The sequence below is a fragment of the Mixophyes fleayi genome, chromosome 2 (genome assembly GCF_038048845.1).
Source record: "Mixophyes fleayi isolate aMixFle1 chromosome 2, aMixFle1.hap1, whole genome shotgun sequence".
Classification (NCBI taxonomy): domain Eukaryota; kingdom Metazoa; phylum Chordata; class Amphibia; order Anura; family Limnodynastidae; genus Mixophyes; species Mixophyes fleayi.
The window spans coordinates 262,574,889-262,593,611 of record NC_134403.1 but is presented as its reverse complement, the minus strand read 5'-3'; the positions used below and the strand labels follow the sequence as shown (position 1 = coordinate 262,593,611).

At 39.0% G+C, this 18,723-nt stretch overlaps 1 protein-coding gene across 1 annotated transcript in view; it reads left to right on the top strand.

Moving 5' to 3' along the window:
• The window catches only part of ETNK2 (ethanolamine kinase 2), a 48,626-nt gene that overhangs the window by 23,570 nt on the left and 6,333 nt on the right, over positions 1-18,723 (top strand). Inside the window, exons 3-6 of the mRNA XM_075196062.1 lie at positions 2,965-3,096; positions 5,050-5,192; positions 5,281-5,364; positions 16,421-16,581. Coding sequence (XP_075052163.1) covers positions 2,965-3,096; positions 5,050-5,192; positions 5,281-5,364; positions 16,421-16,581 — 520 coding nt within the window. The remainder of the gene's footprint in view (positions 1-2,964; positions 3,097-5,049; positions 5,193-5,280; positions 5,365-16,420; positions 16,582-18,723) is intronic.

Genomic DNA, 18,723 nt, shown 5'->3' with positions numbered 1-18,723 from the left:
TGAAAATGACAAGGAAATCTATTCCACAAACCAGAAGTATCAGAGCTGAACAGCTTATGGATTTAAAGGGAAATGTTTTTTCTCACATTCATATATATATTTAAATATACTCAGTAGCTTAGCTGCTTCACAGCAAGGATGAAGTCCTGGAGAAATTCAGTGAGTGACTTGATTAGGTAAGGAACAAATTTGGCAGCATGTCAAAGATACTATATGCAGATAATAGGAATGAATACTCAAGAGGCAAAGTTTGCTCTTTGATGTAGATATATTGACATATTGGGGCAAAGTCATCATGGCATTCTGTTACCTCCATAATTTATGTGATAGTGGACCAGAAAGAAATCTCAACTGCAGCATTTTAGAATTTTTCGAAGCAAGGCCTATGTACATGTTCCAAATGAAAAGCATACCATGCAGAAAGTTCATGCAATAGAATGAATTCTGGTAGGCTACAGCTAGAAAAAAAGGATTCAGAATTATGTTACTCAAATTTCACTAAATTTCACAAGTAGTTTAGCTTGAGCAACAAGCTTAATCAGAAACACAGAAAAATACGTAAAGTGAAATTAAAATAGGTGACCCATCTTTTGAAGGGATAGTAGTACCACCTTTACCTTCAGTTAGAAGAGCAACAAGATGGAAAAATAGCATTCCCGACAAATTTCTATTCTACATGATTCGAACAAAACCACAGTCAGAGCTAGAATGGTGAACGTGATTTAAAGACTGACTATACACAAAAAGAAGTGGATTAAAGCTGCTGATAAAAAAATTAGATCTCTTAACCAGCTACGGATTTGGGAACTCACCAAGTTACCACTAGGAAAGCATGAAACTGTAAGCAAATGGGTTTTTAAGATCTAGGGGCATATTTAATAAACTGCGGGTTTGAAAAGTGGAGATGTTGCCTATAGCAACCAATCAGATTCTAGCTACATTTTGTAGAATGTGCTAAATAAATTTGTTAGAGGTAGTAAAGTCATGCTTGTGCTCCAAGTGCAATAATGAAAAATGGATGTACCTGCTTACCTCTATAGATTATCTGATAATGGCTCACAACAAAGACAAATAATAGAGATAGCTTTCTCAACTTTTAAACTAAGATCCTGGGGGTTGTGAATCATTACCTGGGAATCCATATTGAGACAGAAGAAGACGGGAGCTTTCTGGTAAACCAGAGAGCTAAAATCACCACAATCCCTAAGCAGCTTTTAATAGGAGAAAACAATGATGGATACAGCCTACCTGGAGTTGGAGGGAGAAGATCATCTTTTCCATAACAATGAGACATATAAACAAGCATTGAGGAAATTTTTGTATGTGTCTACATATCCAAATATTGCAGCTGCAATGACAATTCTCTGTAGAATTATGAGTAAGCCTTGCCAAAGAGACTAAAATGCAATCACGAGAGTCATGCAAAGTATTAAACAGACTCAAGATGTGATTCTGAAAAATATCAGAAATTTATGACTTTAAACACACAGGTACATGGATTTAGCTGGTAACTCCAGTTATCTCAAGTTAACAAGTGATTATTTGTTCAAATTAGTGGATAGTACAATTTCCTGGTCCAGCAAAAAGCAAAAGTTATTTGCATTATTATCTACAGAAGCAGATTATGTTTCAGCAGCTTATGCAAGAAGTAATTTGTTTATGCTATGTATAAGAGGATGCTGGGGAGCAAAATGTTTAACCAACAATGATATATGATGACAACCAAGGATGTATCAAGCTTGTATATAATGAGATCAACGCTAGAGCCAAGCATATTGATGTCCACAGTCCAAAAACATACTGGTAGGTTAATTGGCTGCTTTCAAATTGCCTCTAGTCTCTCTCTCTCTGTCTGTGTATGTTAGAGGATTTAGACTGTAAGCTCCAATGGGGCAGGGACTGATGTGAGTGAGTTCTCTGTACAGCGCTGCGGAATTAGTGATGCTATATAAATAGCTGCTGCTGACAGGGCCACCTTAACAACATTATGGGCCCCCGGGCAAAGCAGTGCAGCGGGGCCCCTATCTCTATATATGTGTATCATATATATATATATATATATATATATATATATATATATATATATATATAGGCAGATAGATAGATAGATAGATAGATAGATAGATAGATATAGTTGCAGGATTTTTTTTTTTCTGCAGGATTATTTATTTTACTTAAGAGCCCTGTCTATGGGGCCCCCTTGCCTGTGGGGCCCCCGGGCACCTGCCCATTGTGCCCAATGGAAAAAATGGCCCTGGCTGCTGATGATGATGATGATGTCAGACATCACCACTTACGTGACCTAGTAAACCGATTTTATTCACTTTGCTACTGACAAGATGATAGCTGATGCTTTGACAAAGCCACGACCAAGCGTCAAGAACTCGGAACCAAGATAAGACTCACATAATACATAGTTTTCAAATAGGGGTGTTACGATAATATTTATATTCAACAAAAAATAGAAGACTGGAAACAAGGAAGTGACAGTTGACTGAGATGCGCTCTTCTACTGTATAAAACGCAGGTTGTCAGATTAACTTCAAGTCTCATGGACAATGTCCTGAATTATCTACTGCTAACATCCACTCGCCGCATTTTAAGGTACACAGTAATTTCTACTCTTGGGAGGCACCCCCTTATCCTAGAAGTTCTGCCAGCTCTGAGCAAATGCCAAGTGTTTTGCGCAGTGCAAATGGCTGTATGTCCTCCTACATTGCAAGGAATGCATCTAACAATGCACCAATTCCTATAAAAACTTGCTTAAGTAATCTTACATTTAATTGTGCACATCATGTTGAAATGGAATCTTGATAATAGAGTTTTAAAACAGTGCCTTAGTAATCACTTTGGATCAGTTCATTTAGATGGTCACTCCTAATTTAAGCACTGCAAAGTATTTAATTACATTTTTCATTAAGTCATCATCCAAAATGTCACTTCTTAATCTGTTCTTTTTGACAGGTTGATTGCACATGAGGTGGCCAAATACCATTGTATTCCAGCTCATAATGGCTGCCTTCCAAAGGCTGTATTGTGGCAGAAGCTGAACAAGTATTTATCCATCCTGCAGACGGACGACGGAGTCCTGCGCAGGTACGTAGCTGGCAGGAGCGAAACTATTCAGTGCAGCAGTTTATATATCGAATAATGTTTACCTACAGTAAGTTATAAGGCCACGGGCGGAGTGCTTTCATACAAGTCCCGGAACAGCATGGCGACTAATAATTATTTACTATAGGGGTACATTATCTTTTATAATACACAAGTTTTAATAAAAAAGTACTAAAAACATAAATAGCAGACTGACTACCATATACATTTGAGCTCTGAATATGTGTGACATTCTATAGTCACCCAGTTAATGGTTGTGGAATATTGTATGAGATTATTATCCAGGCTTATTGGTTACCTGAGAAACTGCATTCTCCTTATCCAGATTATCCTAATGAATGTTAGAGATCGGGATGTTATTGCTCCCTTTTACCACAGGTAGTGGACATGTATGATAGTACAGTAGTTGTAGGATTAAGTTATGTAAAAAAAACTATGCTACATAGCTGGGCTTTAATGTACTTTGAGGTATAGATTGGAGCAAAGTCTCATTATTCCTTTTGTTGGATAAATACAGATAAAAACAGAAAATAGCTAGAATTATAATCAAAAAATATTGAGGACCAATTAGTTTTTTATTTGTCACATTCAGTTAAATCTGTTCTTGAGCAAAATCCACAATTATGGAAAAATAGATTTCACAAAGTCATTTGTTACTTTTAAATAGATGTTACACTGATATAGTAAAGTAAAAAATAATAAAATGAGCTACTGTAACAGCACCAAGTATAACAAACCATTTAGTGCAAACACAGGTACGCAGTCTCCCTGTAGGGTTATGCTACATGCATCTCTAGCATCCCAACTTGTGTCCATGCATGCTAAAGGGTACATAAGAAAGACTGCTGGGGAGCAGTGAGATTGGCAGACTGAAGAAACTATATGGAAGTATTTGGATATTTCTAAACTGAAAGCATTAGCATGAACAACTTCCAGAGCTGTTTAAGAGAGAAGTGCCATTTGTGTAATTTGTGCAACATTACTCAAAAGCTATATTGATAAAAAAAACAGAGTGCTTAATCAAGAAAAGTGAAATTATCAAAGGCTTTGGGAAGTCACAGGCACTCCCAAGAGGCTTCCCAGTCTTGCTCTTTAATTTGGCCTCTGGTTTCAGGTAGTCACTGTAGGTCAAGTGGTATAAAAATATAATCTAATTTGTATGTGTCATAGATACTATGGATAGCCTTGTTGATGTCCCATTTGTTTGTCGTATTGTATTAACTAATGAGAAGGGGTTATTTCTGCCAAGCCAATCACTCAAGTTTTTGCCACTAAAATGGCTCAGAATGAATACATTGCTGAGTAGGAGTCTTCTGGCTAAGCATAAGATAAAAGGGCTTATTTAGCTAGCAGTAAATGGAAATGAAGACCCCCTTTGAGAAGAGTTACACAATAGAGTACTGTCAGGGAGACTGAGCCTGATCGCTATTGACGTGCCTTAAGTGACCTCTCTGGAATAGTGCTAAATTATAATGGGTTAATCTGTAAACATTTAAAGAATTTTAACCACAATTCAAATTCATGAAAGGACATCTATCACTTAAAGGACAAGAAACTCACAACCCTGAGACATCTGATGAAGGTCAGGTAGAGGGGCCTTATCTGTATGAAGATTCTTAAAAATCAGGAATATTATACCAACATTTACTTTTTTATAGGTAAAACATGTTTAGATGCTCAAGGTAACTTGCTTGAATGATTTGTAAAACTGCTCTTACGCACCTTTGGCACAGAATTGCTACTTAAAATATCATGCAAAAATGAGCGTTAACTCTGTAAACAAAATCCACGCTAAGTGTCTTGCGGACGTTCTGGAGGCACCTTGCACGGGTATTTTGAGACTTGAATTCCCCCCTTAAAATATATATATAGAAATATAGGTTAAAGTCTACAGTCATTTACACAGTAGTAAAACACTCCTTTAACACTCTGTAGGCTGCCTGCGGGGATTCCTAACTTGAAGTTGTTGGAAGAGGAACTTAACTGGCTACAGAAGTACTTGCCATCCCTCGAGTCTCCTCTAGTTCTTTGTCACAATGACTTGCTATGTAAGAATGTAATCTACAATGAAGAAGAAGGTGAGTGTTATGTTACACCCATGTGATAAAGGTGGTTCCAGTAAATGAGTTTACCAATACTCAGAAGTTCTCTTGTCTTTCTTCTCAGATCATGTCCGTTTTATTGATTATGAATATGCTGGATATAATTACCAAGCCTATGACATTGCAAATCATTTCAATGAATTTGCAGGTAACTATAAATGACTATCTGTACCAATTACTCCATGTACATTATACTTTGTCTATCCCCATCTACTCTTTCTTAGAACTCATTCTGCTATCTCACCACATGGTCATCCATAACCACTTCATATCCCCTTCCCCTCACAACCTCCAGCACCCTACTACACCCTAACAGGCGAGGTGTTGTTCCAGAATATCCCATAAATGCTACATTGGATTCAGATCTAATGATTTCCATGATAAATGGATAACATCAGTGTCATGCTCATAAAAGATTTGGGTGACCACACTTGCTCTGTGTATACGGGGACTGGCACCCAGAAAGACAAAACTCCCATCAGGAAATAAATGCTGCAACATACGGTAAAAATGATCACTCAGTAATTAACGATTAGAATTGACCTTGTCCTCTAAGGGAATTTTTGCACCCAAACCATGCTAGGAAAATGGGACCAAACTTTATAAAACCATCATAACCCTTCAATGTTGAAAGTAAGCACTTAGGCTTGGAGCATTCTTTAGGTTGGCACAACACATGTTCTTGTCTTCTTGTTGAGAACATGGTGAAGGCTGACACCTGACTATTTCACCTTCCTATACTGCTCAGCAGTCCATTGCCTGTGCTCTTTACACCACTGAACTTGCGAATGTTTTTTGCCAGGTGTGATAAGCGGAATATGCACTGCAACCCAACTATGATCTGCTCCGTGGAGAACTCATCTGACCATTTTTTTTAATGAATTGGTTGATTGCACTACAGTTTGAAACTTGCAGTCAATTGATCTTCAGTAATCTGTCCTGCCTTGCACCTCAAATTAATGTAAGGATGCCATGTTCCTAGCGTATATATTTTCACTATTTCCCTCCGTTGATGAATTTTTGTCTTGATCACTGAAACTCCCGCTAAACAAACCCTGACAATCACCCCTCTTTTCATAGTCCTAGATGTCTCCTCTTGCAGCCAACTATAGGAATCCAGCGCAGTCTATCTATTTTATACGTGACCCTAACCATGCTGGCACATAATTTGCTTAATTAAGGCATGAACCACACCTGTGTGGATGTCCTTGCTTTCAGTCTGCTTAGTGTCCGTTATTTACCCATATGTTTCCATCTTTTTTGTACACTGCCTTTTTACCATGTTCTTTCTGCCCGTCCACCAAAGCACATGAGCAAGGTTGAAAAGAGGGGATACTGGTGGAGTACTTACAATCACGTGGCAGTCATATTCCCAGTTCTGACATTACACAGCGACCATTTTCACTGGCGATAAAGCACATTTGATTCTTCTTCAGTGAACTCTGTCTGCCGATGGGAGTTCACTGCAAGATGAATAACAGCAGCTCTATTACCAATGATGGTGTCAGATGGTGCAGTCTCACTAGAGCACTGAGAGATGGCATAGCTGCCTGTGGTACTTAGTATAAATATATATATTTCAAGGAGCTTGCTAATTATTTGGTCACCAGGCAGAGGTGGCCCGACCTTACCTGTCTGGAGAGTAAAACAATAATAATCATAATTTCATGTCAGATTCACGCAGAGGAGATCATAGTGCAGTATACATTATGCTGTCTATATATGTTTAACAATGTACTTTATCATGGTCTTTTCTATAGGTTACTGTAGTACAGCAATTGCTTCATTTGTTTGTGCTTTTGCCATTGTCACCTTAGGGCTCATTGATACAAGAGTTCTCCCTGGTAGCACAGTGGAAACTAGTGCAGGTAAAGGCAGCGATGCACAGCCTTTTTTTTAGCCAAGACCGTCAGTGTGCTATTTTTCTGAGACCCAAAAAGAGGCTTTTTAAAAGACTGTATTACATACTTCACAACTAGTGGACTAAAAAAATATTCTGGGATCTCCTCCCCATGCATTGTACACCTTTTGGTTAGAGAAGAATTGTTGTGTTGCATAAGCTTTTCACATGAACAAATGGTGAATATGCAGCACCATGTGACCACGAGAAAATATGTCTAATATAACATAATTATGTGTTGCTGATTTAATGATGGGTATTGCTTTTAGGAGTGTGTCAAAATACATATTTTAATTGTGAACCCTTCCCTTTAGCCTAGTACAGTATGATCTAAATATCCAGGATACAATGTTGATAGTTCTAACACTTCACAAACCTACCTCTTCTGTCATATGAGATGGGAATTAGAGGGGAGTGCCTGGAAACTCCCACCACCAGGGGAAATCTTCCTCTAATGAAGAAAACCCTCACATTCCCTTGTCACTGTACTGCATTCAGAAGAGAGGAAAGAGCTAGATGCTTTTACTAAATGACCTCTGTCTAGCACCACTTAGAATTGATTCTGCTTCACAGTCTGGTTGGCTCCAGGAGTTCATGAAAAAAGAAACCAATTATGACAGTAAATAATCTAAGTGAGGCAATGAGGTAGAAATCTTGCTGAGGGTTGCGGACTGGAGTGAGTAATATTGGTAAGATTGGGCCCAGCACTGTATACTGGTCAACCGACAGGGTCATCAAAATATGCTCTGCATAATATAATAGTCACCAAAAAAGCGTGGCACACATGCAGTTCCATGGGGTCACTAGGTCAATAAGTTTTGCATAGCGTACTTATGAGCGGATGGAGTAATAGATTTTGCATAATCGTAAAGTGGTAATCTGCGTAACCAGTATACTGTTAATTAAGTGGGTGTCACATAATACACTTTGCAACATTTCTAGAAATCTCTGTAACATCTATTTTGTATATTACTACATCTTCTATGTAGGGGTGAAAACGAAGGAGAAAATAAAGTTCAAGAGTGGCAGTAAGTACTGGTTTATTCTCAATAGGAGCGGGATGGGCAGTGGGCTTTCCGCCCATCATGCTTGGGTTGTCTTTCCCTGGGCTGCAAAGTTCATGGCTTGGTGGCTGAGAGGAGGCAGAGGATGCTCCCGGGCTTTCCAATTGTGTTTTGTTTGGAGCACACTGCATGGTGGATGGTACTTGCCATTCACCACGGAGATCATCAAAACTTGCCATCACAGAGTACTGGGAGCTATTGTACAGTGATCACTAAAATGTTCTCTACATTGTGTAGAGATCACTAGAATATTCTGCATTGGATATTAGTCAGGTGCTCTGTTGCATTTAATTAGTGCTTTTTGACATAACATTTTTTTTCTTATTGGAGATAAAACCACATCCACATTACCACATTAGTCAAACTGTGTCTGCGTGGTCAATTGTCACAAGCATATTTACGTTTCAGCACAGGTAGAAGAGCCTGGGTTCTTTTGTATTTGCCCCCAGGCCAAATATTGCCAGTCCACTGATTCCCACTGAGCAGAACATAGGCCATCTTTGAATCCGACATGCCCAATATTTAAGCTTGTGAAGGTGGGATTCAAGTGAAAAAGTCACTACTAAGCATAACCTATTGTAGCCAGTCCCGTCTCAAAAACGTATTAGCCAAAGATTGTGTGGTTGGCTGATACCACATTATTTACCTCTGTACTAATAGAATACCTATGAACTGAGTTTGTTTCTTATTACCACTCATCTTAGAGACATGGGGGTATATTTACTAAACTGCGGGTTTAAAAAAGTGGGGATGTTGCCTATAGCAACCAATCAGATTCTTGCTGTCATGTATTAAATATATTATAACTAGGGGCCTGATTCATTAAGGATCTTAACTTAAGAAACTTCTTATTTAAGTCTCCTGGACAAAACCATGTTACAATGCAAGGGGTGCAAATTAGTATTCTGTTTTGCACATAAGTTAAATACTGATTGTTTTTTCATGTAGCACACAAATATCAACTTTAAATTTCAGTGTACAAATAAACTATCAAGTATTTGTAATTGTAATTGATCCTGTACCACTGACAATTTGAAGTTTTCTCTGAATTTCCCGTTCAAGGAATCCTGCCAGAAATGCGTAGCAGGAGAACACCAAAGGTTAACTCTACTACATTCTTTTTTAGCGTATGGCTTTGTAAGTGCAATTTTTTTTCTTTTATTGTGAATAAACTTTTGACACACTTGCTCTATTTCAGGTCTTTTCTCTTCTGGTGCTCTGCCTTCCTACAATATTGTGGTTTTACTGTAGGGGCTTGCCTAGAGGCAGTAGCAACTATGCGTACCAAACCTTTTGGTGGATAAGATATTTTCTCCTTCTTCCATATTGGAATACTCTTGAGGATATTCAATTTGACTTTTATATTATTTTGGGAGAGAAAAGTCTGTTGTATAGTGTCACGAACGCCCAGGCTGTCCCAGATACAGCAATCTGAACAGCTGGGCGTCACCTTAGTCAATTAGCAATGAATACACCTTTTCTGCTACCACAAAGGATTTATTATGGTGTCTTTATGTCCACCAGAACCACTTATTAAGGTTTCACACTTAAATCACATACACATGTATCATGAGCCTCCCTGCGCTTCGTAAATTCACAAAGAATCACGGAAATTAGACTAGGATAATTTTTATTTAATCTGAAAAATGTTTCCAAGGCTTATGTAGCACACAAACATACTTGATAGCTTATTTGTACACTGACATTTATAGTTGATATGTGTGTGCTACATGAAAAAAACAGTCAGTATTTAACTTAGGTGCAAAACAGAAAACTAATTTTCATCCCTTGCATTGTAACATGGCTTTGTCCAGGAGACTTAAATAAGATATTTCTTAATTTAGGATCCTTAATGAATCAGGCCCCATGTGTGACCAAGTGTGTTTTTAGGGCCGTAGCATGTCAGATAGCTGCTCCAGCTGAGAGTCAGACACTGCAGTGGGTGTCTGCTAGGGACCCTGCCTCTTTGGCAGCAGCTGCTAAATCTACCAAGGGGTCAGACCCCTGATCGCTCTCAGGCAAGTTACACACAGCTAATACACAAGCTTCCCTGTCGTGATAAGCTTTGAGCATGTTGATGTGATATACATTCTGCCTCTTTTGGCCCTTAATCCTTTGCCATTACATAATTGGCATAATTATTAATGCGCTGTACTACGGTGTAGGGGCCCTCCCAGCAGCCTGTAACTTGTTCTGCCGCATAGGGATCAGAACCAGAACCTTTTGCCCCACCTGAAATATGCGTTCTCTCGCATTGTGGTCATACCACAGCTTCTGTTTTGCCTGAACAGCTTTCAGGTTGCTCTGTGCCATCCCCATTAAGGACTGCAATTTTTCCCTGAACTGCACTACATAGTGTTCCACTGTTGTTTGCGGGATGATCAATTTCCCTTCCCACTCTTCTCTAATCAAATCTAACAGGCCGCGCAACCGGCACCTGTACAGGAGTTGAAAGGGTGGAAAGCCAGTGGATTCCTGCAGTACCTCGAGGTATGCAAAGAGAAGATGCAGCATTAACCTCTCCCAGTCTCTTCCCTGCGACTCCACAAAAGTCCTAAGCAGTTGTTTTCGGGTGCCATTATGGAGTTTGCACAGCCCGTTGGCCTGCGGTTGATATGGGGAAGTAATTAAATTCCACCTGTATCTTTTTACAAAGACTCTGCATGAGGTTGGACATGAACTGGGTACCTTGATCAGTTAACATTTCTTTTGGGAACCCCACCCTGGAGAAAATAGTTATAAGGGCATCTGCTACTTTGTCTGAGCGAATGAAGGACAGAGTTGCTGCTTCTGGGTACCTAGTAGCATAATCCACTACAGACAGAATTTACTCTTTCCCTGAGCTTCTAGGAATGGCTAGTGGACCCACAATATCCACAGCAACCCATTCAAAGGGTTCTGATATGATGGGCAGGGGAATGAGACACATCACCAGATTTCCCAACACATGGCACGAGCGGCAGTACTTGGCTATGTCAGTCAGCATGCCAGGCCAGTAAAAATTAAGTACCAAATGAGCTTTAGTTCTGGCAACACCCAAATGTCCTTCTACTTTCAGCAACCCTTTCCTATAGGTTTGAGGTACAACTAGTTGCCTGTCAGCAATTACATCTGGATGCATACTTGTGACATTTTTCTCTGTACAAAAAGCAATTTTCCCTAAAAATTCTGTCTTCTTCACTTTCCAGACAGGACTGACTGACCCTCCTCCTCACTGCTGATAGACTGGGATCAGTGTTTTGTTCTGATTTGAAAGTGTCACTTCTGAGCTTAGTGTTGTACACAGCATGAGGTCGCTCACTCAAATCACTGCCTGAATCTGTAGCTCCTACAGTGAGGGAAAAGGCTGGAGGGGGATTAGCTTCTAGTGAACCTCCCTCCACACTCTCAGATGCTAATGCACAGCTCCTCTGTGCTGCTCTCCGGGTCACCACTGCTAAAACATTGGATACATTTTCACACTTTGGGATACCTTCAGAATTGGGCACATGTGCATCAATCTGACTCCCTAAATAATTAGCAGACATCGTATCACATTTAGGCACAATTTCACACATATTACCCTGATCAAATTCACAACCTAGGGCATTGGTTCCCAAACTTTTGCAGTTCGCAGCACCCTTAGAGTCTCTCAAAGAAACGTAGTATTTAGGTCAGGACAGAAATACTTATTTAGTTGTATGCAAAAATAATGCACATAAATCCAAGGGAAAAGAATACTTTTATATACTTTTTTTCAATTATATTTCTGTCAAAGAATAATTTACAACTAACTCACTCTGTGGCCTCCTTCATCGCCACACACTCTGTGGCCTCCTTCATCGCCACATACTCTGTGGCCTCCTTCATCGCCACACACTCTGTGGCCTCCTTCATCGCCACACACTCTGTGGCCTCCTTCATCACCAAACTCTGTAGCCTCCTTCATTGCCACACACTCTGTGGCCTCCTTCATCGCCACACACTCTGTGGCCTCCTTCATCGCCACACACTCTGCCGCCTCTGCATCCCGGGGGCCAGGAAGAGAAAAAAAAAAAACAACTTACCAATCCGGCGACGCCCGAGACCCAGCATCCTCCTCTCTTCTGCTGCTTGTCACGGAATGTCGGGCATGATGATGTCACGCCCGACATTCAATGAGAAGCGAGGAGGGAGGATGCTTGGTCCCGGGTGCCACCAGATTGGTAAATTGTTTTTTTTTCCCTCTTCCTGGCGCGGCACCCCTGGGAGCCCCCGCTGACCTAGGGGATTTAAAGTGTTAGTCTCTCCAACAAGAGCACTATTATCAAACACATTGACTCATAATCCCTCCCTCTGCATAACAGGTACCTGCAAATCTGCATGAGTATTCACAGCAGCACATTAAATTTCATTACATATTTTTGCTCTTATTTTATGCTGGTCAGCAGAGTTCACCTGGGAAAGATTAAGGTTAGTTTGAATCAGTGCATCAGAAAAGGCATCACTTTCATTTATATAAGCAGCGTGCATCCTTTCCAAATCAGTCCCAAACAGTACCGTGGCAGGCAGATTATCTAGTACCCCAGCATCTCGTATTCCTCTGCTAGATCCCCAATCTAGGTACACTCTGGCTAGGGGTACTGCAGAATGTAGGCCCTACTCCTCGCACAGCAATAGTCTTCCCAGGATTAATATATGCAAAAAAATGAAGGAGTTTTCAGCGCTACTGAGCGTGTTCACATGCCTTTATCTACAAGGGTAAATCCCAAAACAACCACATATACATACATGAAGTATAGAACATGAATGAATAAAACTACTTATATTCAAATGGTGAGAGGGTCCTTATTTCACAATGTAATGATCCTTTCCTCCATCATATTTTGAAGTGATATATAATATAAAAATAGAAATACAATATAGTATGATATCGTTTAGATAATATTGTTAGATCAAATTTCTTGAAAACAGTTGCTTGATGTGAGTTGATCCATATATTTATTTTCACCACTTTCACTCTCCTATGTGATTCTACGTACTAGGCGATAAGTAAGTAATCGCCTTCAGTGCTCAAATAGATGCTAGATAATCTGTTTATTGATCCATCACCCAAATTCTTATGTGAAAACACTTAGAAGAAGGACTTATAAATCTGGCATGGTATCAATGATTCTTTGGTCTTGTCTTCAATCAAGGATCATTTCCTTGTTGAGATGAAAAAGTACGATCCAAAAGCTCGTCCTTTTTCATCTGCTTACAGTGATTGTTTGTGAACTTACGAAGCCCAGGGAGGCTCATGCTATATGTGTATGTGATTTAAGTGTGAAACATTAATAAGTGGTTCTGGTGAACGTAAGGACACCATAATAAATCCTTCATGGTGGCAGAAAAGGTGTATTCATTGCTAAGTGACTAAGGTGATGCCAGTCACGGACAGCTGCTCAGATTGCTGTATTTGGCACAGGCTGGGCGTTCGTGACAATGACATTTTGTAAACCAGGCTTATATGCTGCTAATGCAGAGGCGGATCTGTATATGGGTGGGAATATGCTTGTTTTGCATACTCTTTTTTTAAGAGTAATTTACTCCCATTTTGCTTCAATCTCTGCATCAGCCCCTTAGTGCACCTCATTACTTTATTTAAAGAGGTAATCAACAAGGTCTCCCAAGCATAACTGTATCTGATATGTGTTGTTTTATTTTCAAGAAGTGATAGGGCTGTTAATGCAGCACATATTTTTTATTATTATTTTCTTCTTCTATTTTCTTTCCTCTTCTTATTTTTAGATTATGGTTTGTTTGATGGGTCTCTACTTTTATCAGCACTAAATAGAAAAACCCTCTGACTACTATTGGTGCTCAGGATCTTGCTTCCTACTTCAAGGAGAAGTTTGATAAGATCAGACTGAAATGGTCTCATCTTCCTCAACAAGCAATAAGCTCAATTCCTTCCCAGCACCCTCTGACACCCTTTCTTCATTTGATCCCACAAATAAAGATTAATTATTTTCTCTCTACTTATCTTCCTACTCTACCGCCTGTACTCTTTATCCTATTCCCTCACAAATCAGAAGATCCCTGTCTTCTGTGCTCATTCCACCTTAACTAGGATTTCAATATCTTCTCCTTTGAATACCGACATTTATCTATCCTCTCCTGATCTCTTGGCATCTGTGTTGTCCCCCATTACTGATGTATTTCTGCCATTTCATCTTGGATGTCCTTTCGCCAACTCAAACTCAATTTTTCAAAAACAGAGTTAATACCAATTAATTTAATGTCATTTAACTTAATTCCCACCCACCAACAGAAGTTAACTACCTGACATTTCTATTTCTGCTCACAACATGATAAATAAATCCCACCACGCAAGCTCGCTGCCTAGGCATAATCCTTGACTCAGAACTATTTTTTGTTCCACACATTAAATCATGTTGCATACATTTAAAAAAACATTTCCAGAATACGCACATTTCTTCCACTGCAAAAACTTTAGTCCATGCTCTCCTCACCTCCTGCATTGACTATTGCAATTCCCTCCTTACTGGTCTTCCCTGAATTAGAATCTTCTCCCTACTATCTATTTTGCATGCAAAGGCTGATTTTCCTTGCAAATCGTTCTTCCTCTGCTGAACCACTTCGTCAGTCTCTAGATTGGTTGCCTGTTTTTTACCGACTCCAATATAAAATACTTCTACTAACCTACAAGGCCGTCAACAAAACTGCTCCAACATACATCTCCTCACTTCTCTAAAAATATCTCCCAATGTGACACCTCAGTTCTGCACAAGACCTGCGTCTCTCATCCACTCTCATTACATCCTCCCATTCCCTTTTCTAAGACTTTTTTTGAGCTGCACCGAATCTATAGAACTCCTTCCCTCGCACAATAAAAATTTCCTCTGGTCTACAAATCTTTAAGCATTCTCTGAAAACCAACTTCTTCAGGCAAGCTTATAATATTCTTCAACCACCCTCTTAACCTCACTAGGTTACCCTATTACCACCTTTTACTCTAGTCACACAAAACAAGAACCCTCTGACCCCCTGACCAACATTGCTGTGTGACTGGATCATATAGCATATGAATCACTCTTTACCTTTGCACTCTGGCAGGACCGAAATGCAATATGTAGACTTAACTTCATGTATCCGACTATCATTGTTCCATAGATTGTAAGCTTGTGAATAGGGCTTTCTTACCTATTTGTCTGTATTTCCCTGTATTGTTTTATTACTGTGTATGTCCCCAATTGTAAAGCGTTACAGAATTTGCTAGCGCTATATAAAGAAATTTTGATGATGATGTTTCATTTAACTCCTGAAAGTAAAGAGACATTTTATGGCTTTATGGCTTTGCAGAGCCTAGTACGGTGACCCATCTGACTACCAATATATTATGCAGAATGTATTATGTTAACCTCATATGATTTCAAGTATAATGCAGAACTCATTCTGATCACCCTGATGATTACCACTAAGTAGATTATGTGAGTAGAGGGTGAGAAAAAAGATGCAAGGTTCCTCATAGAACAACATGAAAGTGAATTACTGTTGACTTGCAAAAAATAATTCAGAATTACCATACATCTGAGATTAATACAGTATTCTAAAATAATCCAATAAAGATTAACGATATTATTGACTTCAATTCTTTATTGCTTAATAAATATTAATATCTTATTATTTCCATCAAATTGCCCAATCCCTGTATTTAACTATATAACCAATGAGAATACATGAACAAATTTACATTAATAAAGTGGTCTTTTCCAATACCTGAACATGTCTGATTCTTTTCTTTATATGAAAGTAAAAGCACAATTGATATACCTGGTGTATGAAAGTACAATATATTACTCAATCTTATCCTAACTCCTTTTTTTTTTAAATTACATTTTGGTGAAAATCAAACACACAAAACAAGCAGCGTATAATACAGCTCAAATTAGCAAATGATTAAATGGCATGCAATGAAACGCCCCCATTGCCAGACATATATTCTACATAGATACAGGCATTGCCCGCCATTGCACATAAATAACTAATTACTTGCAACATACTGCACATAGTTACCATTATTATTAGTCGTATTTTGCAGATGCCCCTATTGCCAGTTAGATATTACACTTAAATACTGTCCCCCATTGCCAGCCATATATTGCAAATAATTGGTGGTAAAGGTTTCAAAACAGCTGCAGGATGGTTGGGGTTACTGGCTAAAGTAGTAGCACTGCAGAGATAAGTGATTATACTATACCCTCTACCTGCATTTCTAGGTGTGAGTGAGCCAGATTATCGATTGCTCCCCGACAGACAGACACAACTGGAGTGGCTGCGTCATTACCTGGGTGCCTGTAGAGAGCTGAAGCAAGAGGAAGGGGAGTTACAAGACAGTGAAGTGGAAGATGTCTATGTCCAAGTTAATCAGTTTGTACTGGTGAGTTTGTGAAAATGTATGCAATATTAAAAATAATTAGCTATAATGTTCAGTTACAATGAGAGGATGTATTTCCTAGTGTTAAATAGGGACGAGGCAAGAACCATTAGGCTAGGTTTCCTGGGGATGCGATCCAAGCAGAACAATCTGTTAGAGAATGTCACCATTTGAAATTACTAATAATTTCCTCCTTGCTGAATAACTTAACATATGCAAGGCATTAATAATAGAACCATGCCACGGAAATAATAGTAACTGCTTTTTATTCTCTATTAGATGCTCTTTGCGTTGTTACTATTGGTGCTCAAATAGGGGCGACCTATTTCAGTCTCAAACGACTCCTGAAGACTGAAAAAAAAATTATTAAGAAAAGTAATAAATATCTCCATACCACTGTTTCTGCTCCTTTGGTCATAAGTAAGGTACACACACTAGGTACAAATATGCAATTCTATATAGCGTAAAGCAATTAATCAAGTCAGATTGTGCCAGAACACATAAGCCTCAGACACAGAATTATTTTTAAAAATGCATTATGCAAAAGCTTAAAATATTCCTGTATTATGCATTTTACTACCTTTTGTTACTTTTTTTTATTCCAATATACTTTTGGGTCAAAGTACAAGATAATGTAAGAAGGAAATGCAATGCTAACTTTTTTGACTCACTATAATAAATAATGAGCAAATAACCCCTACATTACTGGAAAAACAGCATGCTGCTTAATAAGCAATGAAACACAAGACAAAAAATGCTTATGTGCTTATTAACGTGATTCATTTTGATAGATTCCATTTTTACATTTCCTGAGTAAAAATCCTGAGTGTCTGAAGCTAATAAGCTAATAATAAGTGAAATACAATGGAGACAGAAGATCCAAGGCACTATTCAGACCACCATGGGTCCAGGGTGTGCAGTGTACAAGGCCCATAAGTCAGGTTCCCTACAAAGGTCCCTTGACTTATTGATCCACCCTACACCCATAAGTGGTCTAGCTGACCCAGGCTTATTGGGTAGTATCCCTGGCATTGGGATCCCTCCTGGTGGCTGGCAACTCCCCAGGCACCATCCCCCACATTAAATGTACTGCTGGGGTTTGACATCAGAACTCACCATTGATTAAAAATTGGTTCAAATATCATTGAATATAAGTAGTGACATCACAATTCACATTTTATATGAATATTATTTACAGGAGTCTACTTTTAAATGAATCACACAATATTTATTTCAACATTGTTTATTAAGTAACAAGTCAAACTTTTAGATTAAATTTGATCAATAGCAAAAGTAAGGTTTGAAGTAACCTAAAAGAATGCAAGGTAAAAGTTGGATCAGCTCCCTGCCCTGATTGGCTCAGCTCCCTGTTTGCCAGCCTACTGCTGGATACCTAGACTGGCACATAGCGTGCAGATATTAGCTGATGGTCCAGCAGAGCAGGCGAGTAGGTAATTGTGGTGGTGGGGTATTAATGTAATATGGGTATAAGTGTAATGTAATCAGGGGTTGGCTGGGCATAGTGGGATACCTTGAGTTGGGACACTAGGCTACCTGCATTTTTTCCCCTTTAAAATGTCCTGAATGTTCTAGAGGTTTAAGGTTATGTAGTGGTGCTATGAATGTAATGTGGGGGCTGTTGGGGCTGCTAATGCTATGTGGGGATTATTAATGTAATGTGGCAGTGGGCATGTAATGAGGCTGCTGGTAAGGGCTATTTATGTAATGTAGGGGACTATGGGGGTTATTCATTTAATGTAGACATTGGTGGGGACTAGTAATGAAATTTGGTGATATTAATATAATGTGGCTGCTTTTGGGGTCTAATAATGTAGGGTGAGGGATATTCAGGGCTCCACATTTGGTAAATCTTTGATCAGACATAATTAGAGTTTTCCAATCCATAAGTTTTATGAACAATGACTAAAAAAACATATGCATCCACTTAGGGCCACAATAACTCTAACACTGGTAAAAAAAAATATATTGTAATAAGTGGTTTCCACTTTGACCCAGACCACCAAACTACAGTCTGAACAAACAAATGTTTGTATCAACATGTAGAAAATAGATTAATTCTTGCTGCCTTGTTAATACAGTCCACTCATGCCCTGAATAACAATGAGGGTTCCTCCTCCGGGATCT